We start from the raw sequence: 24,353 nt of genomic DNA, 5'->3' as shown, positions 1-24,353 counted from the left end.
ACATAGCTAATACCAGCAGGCAACTAAATAGACGTTTGAGTTGTCAAAGGTTTCCTAAAAGAAACTCTTGTGTATGTGTCTGTCTTGTCGCTTGTCGGCTCCACAGACAACAAAGCTGACACATACGCAAAATGCACTCTACTTGGATTTGCTCCCAGTCCGCCGTCAACTCCGGAAAGTCACGTGAGTTTCAGCACGCTCACTTCCGTTATATGAACAGCGGCCCCGCCCACTGGAGCCGTCTCGTTCAGCGTCCCAGTGCTCACCTGCGCAACTCCGGTCTGCGACGCGATTTCGGTCCACTCGGACGCCGAAAGCAAGCAAGCAAGCAAGCAAGAAAGAAAGAAATCCCTGACAGGTGAGGAGGACACTGAGCAAATCAAATCAACAAATGGCGACGTGTCAACTTTGTTCTCTGCAGACGCACTAAAAATATTCGCGAAGGTCAGGAAGTGTGGAAATGGAAGCAAAAGAGTCTTTTGGCTGACGTTTGCTGAGCAAAAAGTCAACTTTGGACCGAGTTGGTCTTTGCTTTGTGGTGGGCTGCGGTGGGCCAATGTTGCGGGTGACGTCACGGCAGTGACTCGTTTCCCCCCCCCCCCCCCCCAAATGAGATTGAGTCATCTGTTTACTGGTTTCTAAATCGAATTTTGTATCTGCGATACTTGAACCGCCTACGTCGTATCTGTGAAATTAGAATAAATCAAATGAATCGTTTGGTTCAGTCGCCAACCCGGAAGAAGGCGCGCGCACAAACACGCTGGTCAGGTTTCTGCGTGGGTGTGCGCGTGCACGTCTGCCAACGATGAAGTGTCATGTTGGAAAAGTTGAAACGTTTTGAAATGAATAGCCAACGTGCATTTCTTTGTGACGTCACTGTTAATCTGGGTGGTCTGCAGCAGGAGGAATGTTTTTGTTTGAACTGATTTCCTGAAGCTTGTGTGGCAATGGTCGCCCTGTGATTGGCTGCCGTCTATCGGATACACTTTGCACCTTGACTGCCCCGCTAAACACACCTGATTCAAATGATATGAATGATCTCAAATGAAATGATGACGATGGATAACAAGCCTGATCATTTGAAACAGGTGTGTTGCAGCAGGAAGACATGAAAAAAACATCCAGGGTACCCGGCCCCCGAGGAGCGGAATTGCCCACCCCTGCCCTCGATTACCTGGCAGTGGGTGGGCGTGTCCGTTGAAAGTTCAAGTCCCAAAGCCTGGCTGTCAACGGGCCACTCCTCAATCTTAAGCATCAATGCCCTGCGTGTGTGTGAGAGCGCGTATATGTGTGCACCCATCTCGCCACATTCCTACCTACACCCAAGACACACAACAAAGTTATTTGTAATGAATACAGAGCCAGCCTGGTCAACCTCTTTAGACAAACTCCCTGAAACCGCATGTAAGGCTTGAGGACGGACGACATCACTACTGATTGCATAACAATGACATCATGGCACGGTTTGCAAAATTCCCACTTCCTTGGGAATGCATGAGAATTTCATGACCGATGACGTCATCGGGCCTTTTGTCCGCCCCGTTCAGGTTTTGGGTGCGGCTGTTGTTGGCGCGATGTCCAAGAAGTCTGCAAATCGCCCGTCCGAGACGGACGTCCCGGTGGATGCGTCCATCATCCGGATCCCGCCTCACCACTACATCCACGTGCTGGACCAGAACACCAACATTGCCCGCGTGGAGATCGGACCGCAGACGTACTACCGCCAGGACAACGAAAGGTCAGAAGGCGCGCCCACGTGGTAGCACGCCACAGCCGTGCGTGTTGCTAACATCACGTGACCCGGGCAGGGTTCTGTTTGCACCCGTGCGGATGATCATGGTGCCCCCGCGCCACTACTGCGTGGTGGTCAACCCGGTGGCGTGCGACGAAAACGGCCACGTTCGCTTCGACGGCTCAGGCCAGGCCAAGCTCAGGCACGCCGACCTGGACATCCGCCTCACCAGGGATCCGTTCCCGCTTTACCCCGGGGAAGAGATCCAGCAGGTGGGAGCGCACACCAAGGCTCTTTTACCAAATTCAATTCAATTCGTTCAAAATCAAGCTTATATTGAAGCGCACTTCAAATCAAGCCAAGACATAAAATGTACTTATGTCGAGCGAGTGTGGGGGGAAAAAAAACCCAAAAAACATTGTGAAACGGTTGTCGCCTGTGAGCGTGATGACTTTGTTTGCTTGTGTTCAGGACGTGACCCCCCTGCAGGTGGTTTACCCCGACACAGCGCTCCGTCTGCAGGCGCTGCTCGACTTTGTGGACGGCGCAGAAAGGCGGGTGGCGGGAGACGAGTGGCTCTTCGAAGGGCCCGGTGAGCGCCTGCACGCGCAGCTTTTGGGCTGCAGCGCTAACGCAACACAGCGGCCCTCAAGACCAAGGAACTCTCCAAACAAAACGCGGACAAAGTTGTTGAAGTTCAAATCAGGGTGGGGCTAGAAAATTAAATCCATGACATGGGCAATTACTGTACTTGGCACAAAATAGTTTTTCACTTTCTATGTTTAGGCCCCACAATGTTCACAAAAACAAGTCTGCTAGCTTAATGCTAACATACAATGGGAAACGCTATTCAAACGTCCTTCATACATCTGCTACTTAACACAGGCGGAGCTTACTAGCAACGTGACAAGATTTCTTAAAAAATAACAGCCCGGTTGGATTGGCCTCTTCAACTTGTGCACCTTCATAGTTCCTAAAAAAATCTCCTAAAAATCCCTTCGTGTTGATTGGGGAGACGGAAACTGATTGCAAATGCAGTCATTCAACATTCTCAATTCCCTAGTCACTCTTAAGAGGATTTCTAGAAGGTTCCTAAAATGTCCACGGAAAATACCTTTGTAGCTAGCGATCGGGGAGGGACTGCGTTCGCTATCGTGATTCCCAGACTCGCGGGCATCGTTTTCTTCATCTTCCTCGTCAGGCACGTACATCCCGAAGAAGGAGGTGGTTGTCCTGGAGACCATCAAGGCCACCGTGATCGGCGAGAACCAGGCCATACGACTGCGAGCGCGCAAAGAGGGCGTGGACCGCGGGGGCGTGCACCGCGTTACGGGTGGGACACGCCTCCTTCCTTCTGCCACACTTCCTGTTTGTTTGCGGCGGCCGGATTCGCCTCCGATTGGCTGCTACGCAGCCTTTTGCTTTCCAAACCTGACCTGCCGCGCACGTCGTGTTCAGGTGAGGAATGGCTGGTGAGCAAAGTGGGCGCGTACCTGCCCGGCGCCCATGAGGAGGTCATCGACATCGTCAACGCCTTCATCCTGACGGACAAGGTGCGACTCTCCCGAGCTTTCTCAAACTAGCGTTTTTCGGCGTGCGTCTTGACGGTGTGGCCGGTGACCTCCGTCCCCTCAGAAAGCGCTGCACGTGCGCGCCCTTCGACCCTTCCGCGACGCGGGGAGTCACGACCGGCGCACGGGCGAAGAGTGGCTGGTGACCCTGGAGGACCGCGAGGCTCACGTGCCCTCGGTGGCCGAGGAAGTGGTGGGCGTGGTCAACGTCACCACGCTCAGCACGCGCCAGTATTGCGTCATCTTGGACCCGGTCGGACTCGACGGGAAACCTCAACTGGGCCAGAAGAGGGTCATTAAGGTGAGTGGGGGGCGGGGCAAGACAGACTCATTTTTTCGGGCCAGTTCATTGAAAGGTCTGTCTTGATTTTTGTACGCTTTGAGGCAAAAGCCAAAAGCCACTTCATTTTATTTTTACTTCATGGGTGTCTAGTGTGAAGTGGTCTAAAATTTCAACGGTTTGGTTTGGGGAAAAAAAATAATGAAATACTTGACCTATCCAACAGTCTGAAAGCGCTTGCTGTTTTGTCCACCAGGGGGAGCGCTCGTTCTTCCTACAGCCGGGCGAGCGTCTGGAGCGAGGAATTCAGGACGTGTTTGTGTTGTCTGAAGAGGAGGGCCTGGTGCTGCGCGCCACTGAGGCCTTCACAGACACCCACGAGGTGAGCCTTCCACCGGCACAAAGGTCAGCACATTGGGGCCCGCGCCGCTCCGATGCTGAAGGTGGCCATGTTGTGTTTGTAGGGCGCCATCTCTGTTGTTTTGCCTCAAAGGCAAAAGCGTAAACATGCTGCTGAGGTATTTTGTGCGAAATGAAAAAAGTTCACTGGGACGGAGATGAGGGTGACTTCCTGTCTGAGGTGTCCCCCCCCACCCCCCGCCCCTCTTCTCGCCCTCCCTCTCGCATGTCACGCGATCCGCCCGGCTTGCCACTTTCACCCCCGCTTTTCCAGCGCTCCCCCTTCACCTCCCCGCCCCGCTCCCCTTCCCCGCGCATCAGCTCGCTAACCCTGGTCTCCGCCCTCCTCCGGCCCCTCCCCCGTTCTCTCTGCCAGCACGGGGATGTGGAGCCCGAGCAGGAAGAGGAGGCGGACGAGCGCGAGCGCAGCAAGCGGCGGCGTCACGGCGCCGTCCTCCGTCGGCCCGGCGACCGCTGGATGCTGCGAGGACCCATCGAGTACGTGCCCCCCTCCCAGGTGGAGGTGCTGCTCAGGCGCCAGGCCATCCCGCTGGACGAGAACGAGGGAATCTACGTCAGGGACATCAAGAGCGGAAAGGTGACGCCCCAAACAAAAAAAAGTCAGGAAATTAGAAGTGCAACAAGTCATTGATTAATGAGTGATCAAATGATTTGACCACTATTTTGATCATTGTCTGGAGACCTTGCTGAAGTTTCAGCGTTGATTTAGATATCCGATTGATTGATGAACCCCCAAAAACGGATGATGTATGCGCTAACCCTGCTCATGAGCAATTCTATCGTCTCTAACGAGTTGTAGAAGCTCGAAGATTTTGAAGAGCACATTAGCCTTCCAAAAGTTTGGGCTCACCCGGAAATTTGGAGGCGGCGCGTGAGAATCGGACGTCGTCCGCTCACACGCCGACTGCTTCCGTGTCAGGTGCGCGCCGTGATCGGTCAGACGTACATGCTGACCCAGGATGAGGAACTGTGGTCCAAGCCGCTCCCCGCCAACGTGGAGGCCCTGCTGGCGTCCCCTCGAGACCCCCTGGCCGACCGCTCCAACCACAGAAAGAGCCAGAGCCAGAGCGAGGAGCTGGGGCCCAAGCCCAGGGACAAGACCCTGGTGGTCTCCTTCCGGGTCCCGCACAACGCCGCCGTGCAGGTCTACGACTACCGGGCCAAGAGGGCCCGCGTGGTCTTCGGGCCCGAGCGCGTCATGCTGGGGCCCGACGAGCAGTTCACCGTCCTGTCGCTGTCCGGCGACCGGCCCAAGCGGGGCAACGTCATCAAGGCCGTCTGCCTCCTGCTCGGACCCGACTTCTTCACCGACATCATCACCATCGAGACGGCCGACCACGCCAGGCTGCAGCTGCAGCTCTCGTACAACTGGTACGTCTGCTGGAGCGTGCCTGCGTGCCTGCGTGCGTGCGTGCGAGTAACATGCCACTGTCGCCCCCTCAGGCACTTTGACGTGAAGCCACCCGTGGACCCCGCCGAGGCCACCGCCCTTTTCTCGGTGCCGGACTTTGTGGGCGACGCCTGCAAGGCCATCGCGTCGCGGGTTCGAGGCGCCGTCGCCTCCGTGCAGTTTGACGACTTCCACAAGGTTTGGTGCCGCTTCGGATTCTGTAATGACTTTGGCACCGCGTCAGACTTTCCTTACTTCTTTCCTTCCTTCTCTGCCTAGCTGGCTCGCTACTCCTGTCCTGGACTCGCACTCTTGCATAACCTTCTCCCGTTCTCTTTTCTCTGTCCGTCCTCACTCAAAGCTCGTGCCGTCCCGCCGTATTTCCGCTAAATATTCATCGCATTACAACTAGAGATAGACCGATATGCTTTTTTTCAGGGCCGATACCATGCCGTTTATTATTAGTAGGCCGATAACCGATATTTGGAGCAGATTTTCCTTTTCAGTAAAAAGGAAAATACTGGCATCAAAATCTAAAGGAAATTTACTCTTAACTTTGTCTTTCAGGTTTGCATAATGGTGATTTTTTTTTTTTTTTAAATCATTATGACAAGAAATTTTGGACAGCATGCATCTGTGATAAAATTGTAACAAAAAGTTCAGAGGGGCACATTGGGTGGTCAGCATGTCTTAAAAAGGATAAATGAAAACTTAAACAATAGCTCCATGTGGTTTTCTATAGTAAATCAAAATGACAGAAATGTTAAACTTTCACATATCTTTGTTTTGATTTCCGCAGTTTTAAATTCATTTATTTATCGGCCAGCAGAGTTGGAAAAAAAAAAAAAAAAAAAGGCCGATGGCGATATCTGTCAAAAAGCCAAATATCGGTGGCGATTATCGGCCCGGCCGATAATCGGTCCATCCCTAATTCTAACAACAACAATGCGGCAGTCGCTCAGATGTGGCGTTGCGCTTCCCCTTGGCAGAACTCCAACCGCATCATCTGCTCGGCCGTGTTCGGCTTTGACGAGAAGCTGGCGGTGCGGCCCAGTCTGCGCTTCCACCAGAACCGCCTGGTCATCAGCAGCGTGGACATCCAGTCGGTGGAACCCGTCGACCAGCGCACGCGCGACGCCCTGCAGAAGAGCGTCCAGCTGGCCATCGAGATCACCACCAACTCGCAGGAGGCCGCCGCCAGGTCAGCAGAATCTCGCCGCAGCGCCCAAAGCCGACATTTTGATAAGTGGCGCCGGGGACGCCCGCAGGCACGAAGCCGAGCGTCTGGAGCAGGAAGCCCGCGGGAAGCTGGAGCGGCAGAAGATCACCGACCAGGCGGAGGCCGAGCGGGCCAGGAAGGAGCTCCTGGAGCTGGAGGCCCTCAGGTGCCTTCCTCTTCCTCTTCCTCTTCCTCTCGCCGCCGCGCCTTCCTCGCCGCCCGTCCGCGTCCTCATCTTTGTCCGTCCGCGTTGTGCTTCAGCGCCGCCGTGGAGAGCACCGGGGCCGCCAAGGCCGAAGCCCAGTCCCGGGCCGAGGCGGCTCGCATCCAAGGCGAGGCGGCTGTCCACGAGGCTAAGCTGAAGGCCGAGGCTCAGCGCATCGAAGCGGTGCGTCGGCGACCTGTCGCGCCGCACACAAAAACGTTGGGAGGTTGGGCCTCTCGGGGGCTCAACTTTCATGTTGACCCTCAAACGCACTCCAACCTTTAAGTGTTAATCCACTCGTTTTTAGCCATCTCCGGGGGCGGCCATTTTGTCTTCTGTCGACTGCAAATGACATCACAACTGCTCACGACAACCAATCACGCCAGACCTGTTCTCTGAATCTGATCCGTGATTGGTCGTTGTGAGCAGTTGGGATGTCATTTGCAGTCGACAGAAGACAAAATGGCCACCCCAGGAGATGGCTAAAAACGAGCCGATTAACACTTATTCCACAAACGCAATATTTATCAGAATGTCCTGTTTCAACTAGTGGGCTTGCATAGAACATATTCTTGAAAAAAAAAATGTTTGCGTTGACTTCCTCTTTAAGCAGGAAATTCCACCTGTTTTTGCCATCTCAGAGGGCGGCCATTTTGTCACTTCTGTCCACCAATCACGGCCGACCGCTTTTCTGAAGCTGAGCTGTGATTGGTCGTTACCTGAGCAGTTGTGATGTCATTTTCAGTGGACAGAAGCGACAAAATGGCCGCCCGAGGTGGATTCATCAGAATGCCTTGTTTCATCTCGCGGGCTTGCATAGAACATATTCTTGAAAAAATAGGTTTGGTTTGACTTCCCTCAAAGCCTCGAAACAGCCCAACAAAAAATGAACTTTGAAAACTGTCTAGCCACAGGAGCTATTTGTAGTCTTTACCTGTCAACCCATTAATTTATTGTTGTGAAAATTAGCACACACAAATTCAATTCCAGCCATGCTCGATTTTAGACAAACTAGTTTCGGCAAAGGTGAGTCTAATCATTAGAATTCTGAAAATAGTTCTCATGGCCGAAAAGCATACTTTTCGTGAGCGCCGCGCAGCATCCTTCTGCGATGTCACGGTTAGGGCGGGCCCTCCGATGAACGCCGTCAGAACGGGTCTCATAAGCGCCTGTGGGTGCAGGAGGCGGAGCTGGAGCGTCTGGCCAAGGCTCGCGAGCAGGAGCTGAGCTACAGGAAGCAGATGGACCAACTGGAGGTGGAGAAGCAGGAGCGGCTGGCCAACATCGAGAGCGATCGCTTCCGCCAGCTGGTCACCAGCCTGGGCAGCGACACGCTGGCCGAGATGGCGCGCGCCGGACCCGAGCTGCAGGTACGGCCGCACTCTCGCAAGATGTTGCTCAAAGTAACGCTAGAGCTCCGATCCAACTGTTTGGAAACCAGCTGCGGGATGCCTCCGGGTGGCAGAACATGACTATCCGCCGCCGACCTCAACAGCAACAAGATAAAAACTCGTTTTTGCGTCCGCCCCGCCAAATTGACGTTATTGCCGCTGTGCGAATATGCCACCGCGCTTCCGAGGTCACGTGACCTCGCCGCTTTTGTCTCTTGTGTTTAGGTGAAAATGCTGCAGGCGCTGGGCCTCAAGTCCACGCTCATCACGGATGGCTCCTCCCCCATCAACCTCTTCACCACCGCCAACGGCCTGCTGGGGGCGCTGCCATCGACTGCCCAGTGATGCCGTGGAAACGGCAAGTGGAAACCCTTTGCTTTGAAAGCGAACCGGAGCAAAATCAAATCATTAACCAAAAATGCGCAAAAATATCAAAATGTAGGCGAATACCATATATACGTATATATATATATATATATATATATGTGTGTGTATATATATATATATGTATATATATAGATACACACTGCTTGCACTTTTTCTGTCGATGTGAAGGAAATAAATCCTATGCAAAAACGTGTGTCCGTGCGACTAAAGATTTTTTCTGTAGTCAACTTTAATGTGATAAGAGTGGAAGTTGATGAATTGATGCCCGGCCAGCCTTTTATTTGAGTTTATAAAAGACCAGCACAAGTGTTTTGTTTTCCAACGACTTTAGTACAAAGGAAACAAACGTGTGCTATGCTACTACTTTGCAAACAAGGAGGCCAAAAATGTTGAGGGGAAAACAACGCAGCGGCCCTACTCCGGTGGCCGCGCAGCAGCCAAACCGAGGCGATGGACGACGTCGCGTGGCTTCCGACGCGTCGGCGGCCTTTGCGGCGGGCTCGCTCGCCGCAGTCACAGCGAGTAGAGCTTGAGCTGCTCTTCCATGTCGCCCTCCGTCACTTCACCCAGAGCCTCCGCGTTCTCTCTCAGGAGCAAGAAAATGGCTGCCAACTGCTCTTGTTGCACCCTGGGAGAACAACATGATGGATGGATGGCGGATGGATGGATGGCGGATGGATGGACACGTTTGGTTAATCAGTGAAGGATGAGAAAGCGTGTCAAGCGACCGCCAAAACATCTCGTGGCTTTGAAGGGAATGCTAACAGGAATGATGTGACGAAAACTAGCTTTAGCTTTATGGAGTCTGCAAGCTCAAGTGGTTAAAAATGGTCACCCCAAACAATTTCTTGAGGCTTCACATCAAAACCTGGATCGATAAAAGACAGACAGCGCTTTGACTTTCTACTTGTTTGCATAAAGTAATTCCCCGCCTCCTTTTTTTTTTTTTTTTTTTTTCCCCCCCCTCTTATCGAGTCCACTTTCACGCATCGCATTGTTTTGTCGACTCATCTTCCATTTGGTTTTCTCGTGGTCACCGATTAGCTGAAAGAAAACACAAAAGAATGATTTTTTTTTTTTCTAGCTATAGAAATGGAGCTTAAAAATATATTGTCTTGGTGTCATGGCTGACTTGTGCTGGCAGCGTGGGTGAGGGGAAATAATTGAATGTTTTTTTTTTTTCCTCCTTAAAAGGGAAGTCAATCCAAACATAATTTTTTTTCCAGAATATGTTCTATGCAGGCCCGCTACTGTAAATACGGCATTCCGATTAATATTGCGTTTGTGGAATATGAATTAAGCAGCAAAATCCACCTTTTTTTAGCCATCTCAGGGGGCGGCCATTTTGTCACTTCTGTCCACTGATGACGTCGAAGTTGCTCAGGGCTCAGATAACGACCAATCATGGCTCGGCTTCAGAAAACAGGTCAGCCGCGAGTGGTCGTTATCGACAGAAAATGACAAAATGGCCGCCCCCTGATATGGCTAAAAGTGGGTGCGTTTTGCTGCGTAACTTTAATATGACAAAAATTCCTCAGTCGGATGACTTCGCAGCTTGAGCTCTTTCAAGAAGAAAGCCCTTTTCGGTTTTCTGGGCTAATGTGCCACCAACTGACGTCCAAAAAAGCGAGAAAGAAACTTGACTCGATCAAGTGATGTCCAATATTCCCGAAACAAACGCAACGTGCTGACCTTTGCTCCTCCTCCATCTCCTCCTTGGTCAACAGCGTCTCAAATTTGTTGGCTTTCTTTCCGGGCGTGAATGTCACTTTGTCCTCCGCCTCCGCCGCCGCCTCACCTGCAACACAAGCGGAAGGTTTTCTCGTCAACCGGCCGTCTTCAGATGAGTCGTGACAGCGCCAGCGAGCAGATGAATCCCTTAATTGAATTACAGCCGACTAAGTCTTCGGCCTGACAGGATGAGCGCGATGGCCTTCTGGGAACTCCGGAAGAGACACACGTGCTCATAAGCTGCATTCGACTGCTCCTCTCCTCAAGTGGCAGATGGCGACTCCGCCCACAAACACGCCAACTTGCCCGGAGGCGCCGATTGTTTTGATTTCCAGCTCTTGAGTGGAAATCACGTGACAACGGCCCACCCGCATTTACTCGCCGTCAAAATCACACAAATCCTCTGTTAAAAAAAAAAACAAAAAACGTTGCTGGGACTAAATCGTGCACGACTTCCCGAGTGTGAGCGTTCTTACCGTTAAGCTCCGCCTCCGCTCGCGGCGCCGCGTCCACTGCTTGCTCCGCAACAGGTTCGGGAATCGGTGGCTTGTTCTGGTCGGATCTTGGGAGCAGTGCTAACACAGATTCAACCTGGGGTACCAAAACCGGGTCAGCCACAAAGCGCAAGACCTCATTCGGTTCTGATTCTGACTGGACAACCGATTGTGCTTCTAAGGCTGGTTTTGAGGACGACTCTACTTCTGGAACGACCTGAGCTACTGATACTGGATCAGGAACTAGTACTACTGCTTCCGGTTCTGGTTGCGCAACTGAAAGTTGTTCCGGCACAGGCTTTACTGTGGATTCGGACACGCGTTCCAGAACGCGACATGTTTCTGTTGCAGGTTCTGGCTCAGTAACAGTTTTGGGAACTGCTTCTGGTGCTGAAAGTGTTTCATGCGCAGGTTCTGGCTGAGAGACCGTCTCTGGTGTTGAAAGTGGTTCGAAAACAGGTTCTGGCTGAGTCACAGGTCCCGGAACTGGTTCTGGTGCGGAAAGTGTTTCACATACAGGTTTTAGCTGAGGGACAGTTTCTGGTGCTGAACCTGGTTCAAGGACAGGTTCTGGCTGAGTCACAGGTCCCGGCACTGGTTCTGGTGCGGAAAGTGTTTGAAGTACAGGTTCTTGATGAGTAACAGTTTCTGGAACTGGTTCTTGTGCTAAACGTGATTCACGTACAGGTTCTAGCTGAGGGTTAGTTTCTTGCACTGGAACTGGTTCAGGATTTGCAACAGGTTCTGGCTGAGGGGCAGTTTGTGACTCCAAATGCGATGCTAAAACTGGCTCGGGCTCAGAAACTGATTCTTTAACCGAGCGGGATTCGTTGACAGGAGCCGACGAAAGCTCAGAAACTTGAAGTCTCGTTGTTGGTTCTAAAAGAGGATCAGGCTTTGACAGCGGTTCTGGAACAGGTTCCGATCCACAAACTGGTTCGGGGAGGTTGTCATCTGTTGCAGAGGCTGTTCCTGTACAAGACTGGGACTCTTGGACCGGTTCTGGCTCTTCCGTTGAAAGCGCTTTTGGTTCTGGGACAGCCTAGAAATACCAAAGATCAAAGGTGATTCCCAGTCATGTAAACAAACACGACGTAGCTCAGCTTTTGGCTAGCAGATGTCATGGCTAGCCATATGTTAAAAATTTTTTTTTTAAGTAGCGCTGGTCAAACTCGCGGCGGCATTGAAGCGTCCTCTCTCTCTTCGCTTGCATAATAAGAATTAACAGTGTTCAAACTGTGGCACTCGCCCGCGCAACCTTCAATTCTTTACTGGAAAGCTCATACACTTTGATAAAACGACAAGATTTTAGCTGTTGATGTTTCATTTGAAATGTCACGCAAAAGAGGCACGCACATACGTATGTATATGCATGCAGTATGCTAATGCATGTAGTAGCGTGCATCAGCAATAGTGCAACATGCAGTTGCAACTTTTATCTCGTGTCTTCGTGTTTTCTGATTGAGGGTGACGACCATTAAGGACGGCCCCTCCCCCCGCCATCTTGTCACTTGCAGGTCTGGCCGCACTTGACAAGCTGCCACCGCCTGCTGCGGATACCCTGACACACGTCTTCCACATACGGTGGCCCCTTTATTAGGAACACCTTTCATCAACTCGACCCCCGTCCACGGCGCAACGGTGTAGCCCGACCTACGTGAACGCTTTGAGCTGCACATCTTTGCAAAGTTGAAAGGTCAGAAGGACGGAGAGGAAAGGTGAGCCCATGTCACCCAAACGCCGTCAGCACACTTCGGCTCACCGAGACCAGGAGGCGTTTTCATTTCAAACTTTACTTGGAACTTTGCCAAAGTAACCATTAAAAGTACTTTTGGTGCCGTCACAAGAAAACGCTCCATCGAGTATAGTCGCAATTATGTGGGAGGTTTACTTGAATTTCAGGTGTCGGTTTATAAAGGCGATTAACATTGAACGCATCGCAACAGGACAAGAAACGATTCAGAGAGGGCAGATTCATTTATCTGTTCATCGATTGCTCTCTTACACGTCCTACTTGGCGTGATTTTAGCGTCACCAATCGGTGTAAACAATTCGGTTAGAAAGAAGCGACAACCTGAAGCTGAGCCGCAAAGCATCTGGACGGAGGCGCGTCATCCGAGGCGGCCTTGCGGCGGCGGCGGAACAGGACGGCGGCGGCCACCAGGAGGGCGAACGCGGTGAACACGACGACACTCGGCTCCACTTCCAGATCCATCACGGACGGACTGATTGACCAGCGCGCGCGTACGCACTCACCGGCGAGGAGCGCGCTCGCTTTTGTAATCCCGAGTCAATCGCCCGCCCGGAAACGCCCCCTGGCACGCCTACGTTCGGTCATGTTTCAAAATAAAGCCGCGTCCGAACTTTTTCTCGCAGCCAACGTTAAGGGCCACTTGAACATTTTTCACCTTGAATTCATTAAGCAGGCTAAAACCAGCCCAGCAGATTTTTGTTTCTATTTCACTTGTCAAGAGTTTGTCCCCCCCCCCAACTTATTGACTGGCGGAGCTAGGATTTTTTTTTTTTTATTGGGGGGTGTTGACATTTTTTTTATTTTTACAAAACCAAAGAATTCTTCAGAAAACACTACTAAACATCCGTTACATGTTCCCTACGGGGAAAGGGGGGGAATGTGGAAAAATATTCCTGGAAAACATCACTAAATAAGGGAATAGTTCATACAGCGCCGCCCTAGTGGCTGCAGTCTGGTGGTGACATCACTCAGCGCCATTTCAATCTTACTAAACATTTTATTGAACAACACAAATGATGTTTGACAAGGCACATGTGTTTCCTGAACCAAGTTAAAACATCTCCTCCGCGGGAACGTCTTTACCATCAAAGAGTGGTTAAAAAAAAAAAAAAAAAAAGCGGCATTTCGTGCGGCGTCATTAGCGCGACGAGCTCCTCTCTTTACTCAGGCAGTCGTCGTGAGTGCGGGCATCTCCGTTGGCCGGCTCGCCGCACGTGCGTCTCTTCTTCCTGCGGTGGGATGTGGCGTCTCCTTCCGAACACGACTCGGCCTGCAGAGACACAAATCATTGAAAGGCATCGGCGTCCGAAGGAAGAAGCAAGCGGACGAGCGACACGGGCAATAACGTACGTCCGAGTCCGACGAGCTGGACGAGGATGAGGACGAGTCGCTGGAGCTGTCGGACGCGATGCCCGTCGACTCCTGCAGGTCCACTCGGTCGGCCAGCGCTGCCAGGTCGGGTCGCTCCTGCTTCAGAATCCTCACCGGCGCACACGTAAGCAAACACACTTAACATGCGCCTCGTTAACAAGACCACCCCTCAACCAAGTCACATGGCCCGGCAGGCGGCAGCGCTATCATTGTCATCGGCGCGCATCTTACCGGTACCACTTCCTGGACAGTTTGGGCCGCCCTCGTACAGTTTTGTGCCACACGATGGGGAAGTTGGTGGTGCTGGCAAAGTTCTGCGTGACGGCGATGGTCGTGTCCAAGTTGAGCACCACGTGCCACCAGCCGCCTGTTACCGTGACAACCACAACGTCAACGCGAGGTCGATTTGCGATCGGCCAAAAAGGAACTCGGCAAATTATCGCGCTAACCCGACTGAAGGACATCAAAGATGCAAAAAGGAGAAAAACCTTTGCGGCTTGGGATCTTGACCAACTGCATCCGCGGCGTGCGCTCACCTACATGCCGACTAAAAACGATCATGTGACTTCCCACTGACCAGGCACAAAGACGGTCTCTCCGGGTCTCTGCAGGATCTCGAGCGGTCGGAACTCGGGAGGCCAGCCGGGCTGCTGCGTGCGGGGGTAGACCACGTTAAACCAGGTGATGGCCTCGTCCTGCTGGTTGCCTCCGTCCTCGCGGGTCACCTTGATGAGGTCTCGGGGCGTGTTGGTGGGGAACAGGCACCACCTCTTATGGCCCTGGACCAGCGCGTTCCAGGCGCTGGTGCCCAGCGGGTCGATGTGGATGCCGGTGCCGGAGCGAGCGGGGCCCATCACAAACCACCTGAGGACAAAAAAAAAATGGCATCGCGTCAGGTCGCCACTTGAAAAAGGTCCTTGCAAGGGCCACTCACCTGTAGGGCGGGCGCCGCTTCTCTCCGGCAAATTGGAAGAGGTCGTCGGTGAAGAAGACGGGCACCTGGTAGTCCTGGAGCAATTTTCGTCGTTTGGCGTGCTCGCCGTAGCTGCTGTCGAATATGTAGAGCGGGCTGTCGTCTCGCGTGCTCTCCAAGTAGTCCACGTAGTACTTCATCTTCATCTTGACCGAGTAGCCGTCGTTGTCCTCGCCGCATTTGAACTTCTGGTTGCGATATTTGCGCTTGAGCCGCTCCACGGTCCATTTTTGCCGCGCCGCCCACGACTCCTGACAGCGGAGCAGAACAACCGGCTTGTAGGGCCTCTCGAAGCGCTCGATGAAGTTGTCGGGGCTCAGACGCAGCGCGTCTACTCGTTCCACATTGTCCTGTGGCGACAAACGTGGACAAAAGCACACTATCAATCTTTGAACATTTGGACTAGCCTACTGTGCTCCTGACGTTTTCATCGTCTGCCTGCACGACTGTTATTCCGCAGAGGATATCGTTGAAACAACTAGTAGAGTTACGATCGAGCAAATGTTCGCTGGGTTGCGCGATCACGTTGAGAAGATTCTGGAAAGAGCGTCGGCGTGACGAGTTAGCCGCGGCTCGCTGACTTTAGCTTAGCCACGCGTGCTAATTGCCAGTTACCTTGACGGAGCTGTGCGACACGTTGAAAGTGTCATGATAAGCGTGCTTGATCCAGTCTAACGAGTCCTTCAACTCGGGCCTGGCGCTCCGTTTGGCCTCTTTAATCCTCTTTTTGCTCTTGTGGTTCATTCCTTCCTGCCTTCCTTCCTTCAGTTCAGCCACCGACGCCACTTAACAAGCTAACGAGGAGCTAACTAACGCTTTGTGCGCTCATTCGCTTCTGTGTTGTGAGCAGGGCCGAGAGGTAGCCAGCGAGCTAATCCCTTGCAAAGACGTGGAAACATGTCCAACGTAGCTCCATGTCAACTCTTATGACACTGAAGATGATCACGTTCACGGCGCCTGCATGGCGAGGGGGCAACACAGCAGAAGGATACAATGCTATCGCAACTGGTTGTCACCGTGGGACACGCCCCGAAGCACTTAATCGACGCTCATTGGCCAGCGCTCATACAAAGTAGGGTCTTCCTATTGGTTTAAATTTACGACCGGCCTTACCGCCGGGCACATGCGCTGATGTGATTGGCTGATAAAGTTCCCTGCCGGAAAAGATGCGCCAGCAGCAATCGCAACGACCATGAGACGTATCGAGTCATCGACAGCTCCAAACATTTCTACTGAGTGCTCACCACCGCCTGTCAAGTTATTAGCTCCAAAGTATGCTAACATATTCTAAGAGGAGATGAACAACACAGGACCCGAAACTACCACAGTGGCTCTTAGAAGATTCACATTTGAAGAAACCAAGAACGACGCGCAGGAGTCGCTGAGTGTGTCTATTCCTGAGGTAAAATTCGTGAAATCCGAAGGGGCACGCAAGCGAGGACGGATGGCTGACAGTGGCCCATATCACTGACAAAACACTGCAACGACAACTTGCCGCTTTCGGGAACCTCCGCTTGCGGCCCCTGAGTAGCCTTTGCTTGTGTTTTGTTCGTTGTTGGTGGTTTTCCGTCCAATTGTGAAATATCCCATTTTGCTCGTGGTCCTTGAACGCTCCCGTGCCGAGGCAAAGCAGAAAACTGAAATTAAAGTTTTATTTAGCCTTTTAAATGTATACATTAAAATCACGTTCTCACCGACAAAATGTGCGTGTGACTAAACGGGATTGTTAGTCCATTCATAAATAAATCCGTGGTGTGATGTCATGCCCAAATAGATGGATTTGTTTGCATTTATTGATTCTTGGTGGAGACCTGCGCTCTGCTTAGTGACATTCTCGTTTTTCTGATGATTATTCCACTGCTAAAACAACAAATGCACTGGTGGTGCAAGGTTTCTGCTAAATTAATGTATGTCCATCTGAGCGATAAAGAAATGACTGAATGTGGTTTTGTAAATGTTATTTTCTGTGCGGACAGGTGCTGGACGCGCAGTACGGCATGTATGTGTGGCCCAGTGCAGTGGTGTTGGCTCAGTACATCTGGAGCAGAAAAGCTGACGTGAAAGACAAGACCGTGCTGGAGGTGAGGTTGGCGGACACGCACATTGCCAATGACATTGATGATGACGAATGGCGTCTTTGTTTCCGCAGCTGGGCGCAGGCGTGAGCCTTCCAGGCGTGCTGGCGTCCCGTTGCGGCGCCAAGGTCATCCTGTCTGACGACGCCAACGCGCCAGCGTGCCTGCAGAACTGCAGACGCAGCTGTGAGGCCAACAGTCTGTGTGACGTGCCCACGTTGCCTCTCACCTGGGGTGAAATCTCCCCCCACCTGCTCCAGCTTCCGCCCCTCCACCTCATCTTGGCGTCCGATGTTTTCTACGAGCCGCGAGGTAACCACGTGCACTTGATCCGAAACGACCCGCTTGACACACAAAGAACTTGTATTCTGCAGGAAGTAGAAAGGTTGTACTTGCTCTTTCCCATCTTCCACTTGTGTCTCCAACAACTCGTTGCAGATTTTGAAGACATCCTGGTCACTGTGGCTTTTCTTCTGCGAAAGAACCCCAGTGCTCAGTTTTGGGTGACATACCAAGAACGAAGGTCTCCTTTTTTTTCTTTCTGCTCTCTGACTTGACTGATGCATTATGGGTCATTGTTTTTATCAACACAACATTACTCAATGACTGTGTTGCAAATCACTTCCTATCCTCTATACAGTATGATTTATAGTGAATTGCCTAAAGCGATATTGCCTTGTGTCAAATCATTAGGCCTTATATCGATACGTGTCGTATCGACCAAAAAAACTTAGCGTTACACCCTTAGTAGTGAGTTTAACTTATCACCCCCATACAGTGCCAACACAGCAGCTGTGTTCAGAATGATTTAGTCATTCCCTTCTCTCCCATTACTGCACAGGGGTTGTTATATAATTTGTTATCTAGTGATGAGATGGGATGGAATGAGTGAATGATTGTGAACACGCACACATTGTAACGGCAGGCGTACGAAGTACAAAAGCAATTGTTTTAGCAGAATTGCTTTTGCACGTCTTGTAGTGCGGATTGGAGCATCGAGGCGCTGCTGCACAAGTGGAAGCTGGCCTGCATGGATGTTGATCTGGAAACATTTGACGCCAACAAATCTGAGCTGGCGGGATCCAATCTTCCCGGCAGCCACACCATTCAGATGATGATTGTGACGCTCAAGACGGACAAGGACACGTGAAAGGCCATGTCCACATCTTTCCTCCTATTTTATAATCACATTTGACTATTTGTGAAATAAAACTGTCATTGAATGGTTCTCTAAATATTGTCAGTTTTCCAGTAATTTAATAACAACATTGCAGAAGTGTGGAACTGCCAATTTGGAGTACATTTTTTTGACTGGCAAACTCATTGTAATTGTATTTAAATGCGTTCAAACATATTTGTATTAGTAAGTACGTTCAAACGAGTTTGCCACTCAAAAATGTTTAATGGGATGAAAATGATATTTGCAAACAGCCCTAATCACTTCCCCTCGTACGATAGCGTGGAACTGCCAATATGGAGTAACATTTTTTAATTCCATGAAGAACACTGAATGTAAATAGAATATTAATGACTACTTGGTGTTTTTTTCTATTGTGTTATTTTTTTATTTTTTTGTCTTTCCATGGACTTGTTGCACAAAAACAAATGTTTATCTCCCAGAGTTTTGTACATTGCATTGTGTGAATTAAAAAAAAAAATCCCTATCTTCCGCATCCTCATGTATTGTGTTGATAAAGCCGTTTTGGCTACTGAAATCCTAAAAAGAGCAATTAACAGTCAGAGTCAGCTGGGGGCGCTAATGAGCAAAGTGTGAGAATACGACGACGACAAAGAAGAAGACACCGTTTCCCCCACAATGCATCTGAGTTTCCAGCATCATTCCTGTGGAAGCTAAGATGGCGGACCGGCGGCGAAGGAGGAGGCGCGCGTCCCAGGACAGCGACGATGACGACGACGAGTCCGCTTCGGGCTCGGAGAGTCGAGAGTCGGGCTCCCAGACGAGCAAGAGCCGCGGCGGCAGAGAGCCCGAACCGGCCGAGACCGCTTCCGACCGCGTCGAGGCTAAGGAGGAAGTGCAGTCCGAGTGTGTGAGTGCTGTTAGCTTCATGCTAACGTTATCGCGCCCACCAGGCGCCTTCTTGCATAAAATGTCGTCATGGCGAAAGTAAAAGCTTCCTTCAAGTTCCGTGCTTGTTGTCCGAGAAACCGTCTTCGTTCGCGAGTCTACGCGAACACGTCAAACGTGTCACACGAAGGAAAGCTCTAAGGGTGCAATGTCTATTTTACTTTTTGCGACTTGGCTTCAGGTCCCTCTGCGTGACGTCACTCTGTTTATGTCTGTTTTTCAACTTGAAAAGCCCAGCAGTCGTCTTTATGGGCTTCTGTACATGACTCAATGTAATCAGTCGGGCCACAAGATTAAGCCAGCAGGATGTTAAAGGTCCCATGGCATCAACCCCCCACCCCTTACTTCTTTATGGATAACTTTGGTTCAAATAAATGTCTGACCTGGATGAAGTCTGACATCAATATGCTTTTTGGGTGGTTTTGAATAAGTGATGAGCTGGAAGGTGGGAGTGTGCAAGATGGACAATACTCTATTACTGTTTTACAAAGTACAGGTATCAATACGGAAACAACATTTTCAGCTGGACAAAATGACTTGGTACCGTAAGTTATAAGTACTGGTATTGTTTTGGGTTAAGTATTTCGACTCAAAGAGCGTTTCGGCGCTAGAACTCGAAAGTCACACGCAGTGTTGTCTGCACTGACAACAGGCAGGGCGCCAAACGGACACGGAGAAAGTCTGCCCGCCAATGGTGTCAACCGAATTAATACACGTTCGATCATCAAATTGACAACTTGACTACACTGCTTTGTGTAAAATTGTCTCAATCTGCCTCTCAAAAGTAATATTTTGATTTAGTGATCAATTCCGATGTGATTTGTGTGCAGCCTCAAAAGCGCAGGGCGTCCACGTCGCTCAATGTTGCTCGTTTCTGGGCGAATTCCAGACAAGGCTGCCAAAGACGCTGAGATATTGCCAACTACCAATCAGAGCGAGGCAGTTTTCCATATTCAGTTTGAGCGAACCAGTGATCCAATCAGAGCAAAGCTTGTCTGCACACTGAATATGAGAGAGAAAGCTGAGCGTTTAAACGGCCATCTGTTTTTGACCAACTCGGGTAGCTTGCAAAAGGGCGTCCTGGACATTCACAACCAAAATGATCTTGCAAAGCTAATAAAAGGAGATCAGAGATTCGCTTTTTAAAAATACATTGTGATACGGGGCCTTTAAATGTGTCAATTATTTTTGGAGTGAAGTTTTGCTTTTTTTTTTTCCTCTTTTGCAGGAGAGTGAAGATGGAGTAGGAGAAGGTAAGATCTCATTTGGTCGTCCGCTTGTGCTTTGCTTTTGCGCTTGTGCTTTGCTTTTGCGCTCGTGCCATACCTGACATGTTTCACAACGTGTATTTGCACACTCCAGCCGTCCTCTCGGACTACGACAGTGCGGATCCGGAAGAGAACGCCTCCCACTCTGAGGTAAAGGCGCCCGCCGATGCCAGCGCGACCTCGACCCTGTCTTGGGAAACGTGAACTAATTGTTTGCGCAGGGGGCCGAGGAGGAGGAGGACGCGAACGGATACAGTGAGGAAGAAGCTCCGGCGGCGGCCGGCCGGTCCGAACTCGTCGCTCCGGCTGAACCGGCGCTGGGGGAGGACGACGAAGGCAGGGGAGAGAGGAGTGAAGAGGAGAAGGAGTCGGAGGAAAAGGGGAAGTCGGCAGGAGAGCGGCAGAGCGGCGACGGTCAGGTTAGCCGCGTGAAGTTTTTACCCGGTGGACTTGATGCACGAAGCATTTTTGTGTTCGGGAATTGTCACACGAGCCGAAATCCTGACAGTATGATCGGCGTCACCACAAATATCGGGCTTTCACGGTCTTGCGATTACAACTCTAAATCGTACGGCGGAAACTCGTAACGCCGTCTAAGCTTTCCACCGGAAATGTTTCCTGCATCGCCGCGCGACGCGGTCCGTTCAGAGGTCGTAAGCTCGCTCGGGTCGAACGGCGCCGCTCGACTCGCTCACTCCAAGTGACCCGCAGGAGTCCACCGTGGACCCCGAGACCAAAGCGGGAGGGCAGTCGGGCCAGCAGCTGGATGACGACGAGGACCGCAAGAACCCGGCTTACATCCCCCGCAAGGGCCTCTTCTTCGAGCACGACGTCAGAGGCCACGCCCAGGAGGAGGAGAGGTAGCGAGCGGCGCCTTGCTTGGCCGCCCGTCGCCGTTGGGCGACGCCGTCTCACCTCGTCCCCTCGTGCCCCGTCCAGGCCCAAAGGCAGAAACCGGAAGCTGTGGAAGGACGAAGGGCGCTGGGAGCACGACAAGTTCCGCGAGGAGGAGCAAGCGCCCAAGAGTCGCGAGGAGCTCATCGCCAGCTACGGCTACGACATCCGCAACGGCGAGCGCGCCTTCACGCATCGCCGACCGCGGTGAGGGAGCTCTTTTTATTTTTTTGGGGTGTATTGTGTACAGGCTTAAAAAAACATCATGCCCCGTCTTGCGTGGCGCTCAGTTAAGTTTGTTTGTGTGTGCAGGTCGTCCGCGTCCCCCAACCGAGAGCAGCGATGGCGGGACGGGGGCGAGCGACCGCTGCGCTCCTGGCAGAACAACCGGGGGGGAAGAGGAGGAGGCGGTGGCGGGGGTGCCGCCCGAGGCGCTCCTCATCACGTATCTCCCGCCTCCGTACCACTCGCGTCCGGCCAGCGGAGCAACGCATCCCGCAGCCGACCCCCCCACTTCTCCTCACAGCAGCCCCAGTACGGGGGGAGCGAATCGCACGCTCCTCAGCTTCACGCCAGAGAAAGAGCGGGTGTTAAAGCCCCGCCCGAGTCGCTGGCGGAAAGGAGTGTGGCCGGCAGAGGAGGCCGCGGCGGCGGCGGCGGGGGGAGGGCGGCCGAGGACCCCCCGCTCAGCCAAGAGGACCGCCTCCCGGGTAGCGCCACGCCGTCCGTTCAGCACGCGCCGTATCGGAGCGCGTCACCTCGGAGACAGCCGGCGGAGCAACGGGGGGGCTCCGCCTCCGCCCAACCCCCCAACGCCTCGGCGGCCCCCCGGGAAGCCTCGCCTCCCGCCGAGCGACCCGTCGAGCGAAAGTCGTACTCGCTGGCCCGCAGGAGTCGCTCTCGGCCGGCCGAGCTGGGCGGCAAGCAGACGTCGGTGGAGGAGGCGGCGGCGGCGGCGGCGGCGGGAGTGAAGAACCCGGCGGGGGCGGGGCGAGGCGTGGCCGAGCTAGACCAGGACGTGGCTCGGCTGAGTCTGGTGTCAGGACAGACGTGGAACCAGAACCCCGCCTCCTACGTCCACTCGGAGATCAGAGGTGAGACGGGACAAACCTCTTGGAGGAGAAAATGAGCTTTTTGGCGAACAAAATTTCAATATTTCATACAGAGCATATGTACTTCCTTCAAATGCAAGTATGTAACGGGGACCGGCATTTAGTCATGCATCCAACATGTAACTTGCCACATGCCCGCCCCAGCTCCAACCCTCATGGCTGCGACGGGTTTTTCACCGGCCAATCGGAGGACCGATATTACCACTTTCTTTGTTGTCGTCCACAGGCCTGAGCGGCGGCTTGCACGTCGGCGGGCCGCCGGCGACGTTCTCGGCTTTGGACGAGCTGTCGGGCGGCTCCAACAGGGCCAAGCGTTACTCGTCGCAGAGGCAGAGAGGCGTGGCCGAGGCGGCGGCGCCCCTGCACATGGGCGTCATGGAGGGACACTACTACGAGCCCAGTTAGGGTTGCTCTCGTTCGCCTCTTGACCGCCATTGAGTCGGCGACTAATTGAAGCGATTGTGTTTGCGTTCGCCAGTAACCTACCAGGGACCAATTTACACGCACGGCGACGCCCCGGCCCCCATGGCGCCCCAAGGCATGCTGGTCCAGCCTGAGATGCACATCCCCCATCCGGGTTGGTCTTCAATCCATTCGAGCATGTCCCAAATGTTTTTTTTATTTTTTATGCGTTTTGTATTTGTCGCCGCCTCAGGTCTCCATCCGCACCAATCGGGAGGCCCCATCGCAAACCCCGCCCTCTATGGAGGCCCGCCTGTGCCTCTGTCGCCAGGGCAACCGCAGCAACTTCTGCCGCCGCCTTTCTACCCACCGCAAGGGGTCATGACCTTCCCTTACCCCGCCATGTACCCGAGCCCTCAGGTACGGCGAGAGACGGCGCTCCGTCTCAAAATGGCACATGGCCGTCGATCCGAGACGGAGTGTGACCATGATGCGCCGCCACTTCCTGCCTTTTAGGGTCAGTCGCAGGTGACGTACGGGGGCGTGACCTATTACGACACGGTGCAGCAGCAGGCTCAACCCAAACCTTCGCCGCCCCGCCGCACGTCCCAACCCGTGACCGTCAAGCCCCCCCCTCCCGAAGTGCCCTTTGCCTCCGAGTGAGCCGCGCCCGCCCCCTTGCGGACCAGCCGCGCGCAAGCAGGTGAGCTCGTGTCACGCGAGCCGACCGCATCATCGCTTTGTTTTTGTGGAAGAGCCGAATGGCCACGACTGGCATATGCTGCGCCGTTTGATCATTAAGATTGTTTCCTACTGCTTTAGGAAGGACTTTTCACTAAATGACTATGGCCAAAATGATTACCGATTATTTGTGATCAATAGTAATAATGATTTATTAACCACAAATATCAAGTGACGACTAATCTTTTATCGAGTCACGTAATCATATAGCGACATTAACTTGAAATTGTCCAAATCCTCCGGTTTTAGCCTCGATATTTCTTCAGTGATTTCCAAAGTCCTTCCTGAAAGCAGCTTTTTGTGACGAATCAAAATAAGATCTTTGCAAACATCTGCGTTTACTTTGGGAAACAGTCAGCCAATCCGTGACCGAATCCTTGCCGTCGTTGCGCTAAACTGCTTTTGTCCGTCAGGTCCGACGCGGAGCTTCAGTCCGACACGCGGCGTCCGTCTGGACCGGCCGGTCATGTGACCCACAGCCACTCTGCTGGATTCCCTCTTCCAGCACGTTGGCTGGAAGCGTGCGCGCCTGGACGGCGGTGGCGCTCCTGCCTGTGAGGTCACGTGAGCGCGTCCGCCAAATGGCCGCACACTCGTCTCGTTCAGCCCGCCCTTGACGTTCGGGGCTAAAATACAGTGTGGACAAAATAGTTATGAAGGTTCCAGTCCACCTTAGTTTGTGGCAACATGGAGAGGGGGGGGGGGGAAAAAAAAAAACGTCAAGATGGCAAATGTAGTCATTTGTTGTTTTTGTTTGTTGGTCACAGGCAAGTAAACGAATTGAACTTGTACACTTTTATTTAGAACTGTTGCAACTGTAGTCTTGCTTTCATGTTTTTATTTCCTTTCTGGAGTATT

General features: G+C 52.4%; 5 protein-coding genes across 10 annotated transcripts; 3 read left to right on the top strand and 2 right to left on the bottom strand.

The window, feature by feature from the left end:
* The first annotated feature begins 194 nt into the window (after window positions 1-194).
* Window positions 195-8,788, top strand: mvp (major vault protein). Of its 2 annotated transcripts, XM_086056830.1 has the most exons (17): window positions 195-358; window positions 1,548-1,738; window positions 1,809-2,004; window positions 2,204-2,324; window positions 2,934-3,065; window positions 3,191-3,285; window positions 3,368-3,604; window positions 3,840-3,965; window positions 4,048-4,101; window positions 4,359-4,580; window positions 4,923-5,374; window positions 5,447-5,591; window positions 6,383-6,594; window positions 6,662-6,778; window positions 6,874-7,000; window positions 7,999-8,187; window positions 8,434-8,788. In XM_086056830.1, exons 2-17 carry the CDS (start codon window positions 1,575-1,577, stop codon window positions 8,551-8,553), a joined length of 2,709 nt encoding a protein of 902 aa, XP_085912956.1. In that variant the 5' UTR covers window positions 195-358; window positions 1,548-1,574; the 3' UTR covers window positions 8,554-8,788. The 2 variants fall into 2 exon arrangements, with proteins under 2 accessions (XP_085912956.1, XP_085912957.1); XM_086056831.1 differs by lacking the exon at window positions 4,048-4,101.
* Window positions 8,789-8,904: 116 nt separating this feature from the next.
* On the bottom strand, window positions 8,905-13,119 carry LOC147134175 (uncharacterized). Of its 3 annotated transcripts, none has more exons than XR_015090256.1 (4): window positions 12,895-13,117; window positions 10,803-11,862; window positions 10,288-10,729; window positions 8,905-9,639 (listed from the first exon to the last, which is right to left on the bottom strand). XR_015090256.1 is itself a non-coding variant. In XM_086056858.1 (4 exons), exons 1-4 carry the CDS (start codon window positions 13,033-13,035, stop codon window positions 9,109-9,111), a joined length of 1,422 nt encoding a protein of 473 aa, XP_085912984.1. In that variant the 5' UTR covers window positions 13,036-13,119; the 3' UTR covers window positions 8,905-9,108. The 3 variants fall into 3 exon arrangements, 2 of the variants coding, with proteins under 2 accessions (XP_085912984.1, XP_085912985.1); XM_086056858.1 differs by having other exon boundaries at window positions 8,905-9,223; window positions 10,288-10,393; window positions 12,895-13,119; XM_086056859.1 differs by having other exon boundaries at window positions 10,288-10,393; window positions 12,895-13,118.
* Window positions 13,120-13,550: 431 nt separating this feature from the next.
* Window positions 13,551-15,981, bottom strand: jmjd6 (jumonji domain containing 6, arginine demethylase and lysine hydroxylase). Of its 2 annotated transcripts, XM_086056880.1 has the most exons (7): window positions 15,533-15,981; window positions 14,879-15,267; window positions 14,670-14,808; window positions 14,522-14,594; window positions 14,176-14,311; window positions 13,924-14,053; window positions 13,551-13,843 (listed from the first exon to the last, which is right to left on the bottom strand). In XM_086056880.1, the coding sequence occupies exons 1-7, from the start codon at window positions 15,659-15,661 to the stop codon at window positions 13,712-13,714; spliced, it is 1,128 nt and encodes a 375-aa protein (XP_085913006.1). In that variant the 5' UTR covers window positions 15,662-15,981; the 3' UTR covers window positions 13,551-13,711. The 2 variants fall into 2 exon arrangements, with proteins under 2 accessions (XP_085913006.1, XP_085913005.1); XM_086056879.1 differs by having other exon boundaries at window positions 14,522-14,808; window positions 15,533-15,980.
* On the top strand, window positions 15,497-18,656 carry mettl23 (methyltransferase 23, arginine). Of its 2 annotated transcripts, XM_086056893.1 has the most exons (6): window positions 15,497-16,135; window positions 16,168-16,319; window positions 16,894-16,998; window positions 17,067-17,304; window positions 17,431-17,515; window positions 17,974-18,656. In XM_086056893.1, the coding sequence occupies exons 2-6, from the start codon at window positions 16,215-16,217 to the stop codon at window positions 18,140-18,142; spliced, it is 702 nt and encodes a 233-aa protein (XP_085913019.1). In that variant the 5' UTR covers window positions 15,497-16,135; window positions 16,168-16,214; the 3' UTR covers window positions 18,143-18,656. The 2 variants fall into 2 exon arrangements, with proteins under 2 accessions (XP_085913019.1, XP_085913018.1); XM_086056892.1 differs by having other exon boundaries at window positions 15,498-16,319.
* Window positions 18,657-18,808: 152 nt separating this feature from the next.
* On the top strand, window positions 18,809-24,197 carry casc3 (casc3 exon junction complex subunit). The gene is made up of 12 exons (XM_086056841.1): window positions 18,809-19,040; window positions 20,307-20,331; window positions 20,441-20,496; window positions 20,568-20,765; window positions 21,058-21,206; window positions 21,286-21,447; window positions 21,553-22,334; window positions 22,579-22,752; window positions 22,831-22,929; window positions 23,008-23,174; window positions 23,271-23,457; window positions 23,909-24,197. Exons 1-11 carry the CDS (start codon window positions 18,849-18,851, stop codon window positions 23,415-23,417), a joined length of 2,151 nt encoding a protein of 716 aa, XP_085912967.1. The 5' UTR covers window positions 18,809-18,848; the 3' UTR covers window positions 23,418-23,457; window positions 23,909-24,197.
* Window positions 24,198-24,353: the final 156 nt, after the last annotated feature.

This window comes from Filicampus tigris, chromosome 16 (assembly GCF_054856515.1).
Source record: "Filicampus tigris isolate MCC_2025a chromosome 16, RoL_Ftig_1.0, whole genome shotgun sequence".
Lineage (NCBI taxonomy): Eukaryota > Metazoa > Chordata > Actinopteri > Syngnathiformes > Syngnathidae > Filicampus > Filicampus tigris.
The sequence above is the reverse complement of the archived record's forward strand: the minus strand, read 5'-3'. Positions and strand labels throughout refer to the sequence as shown.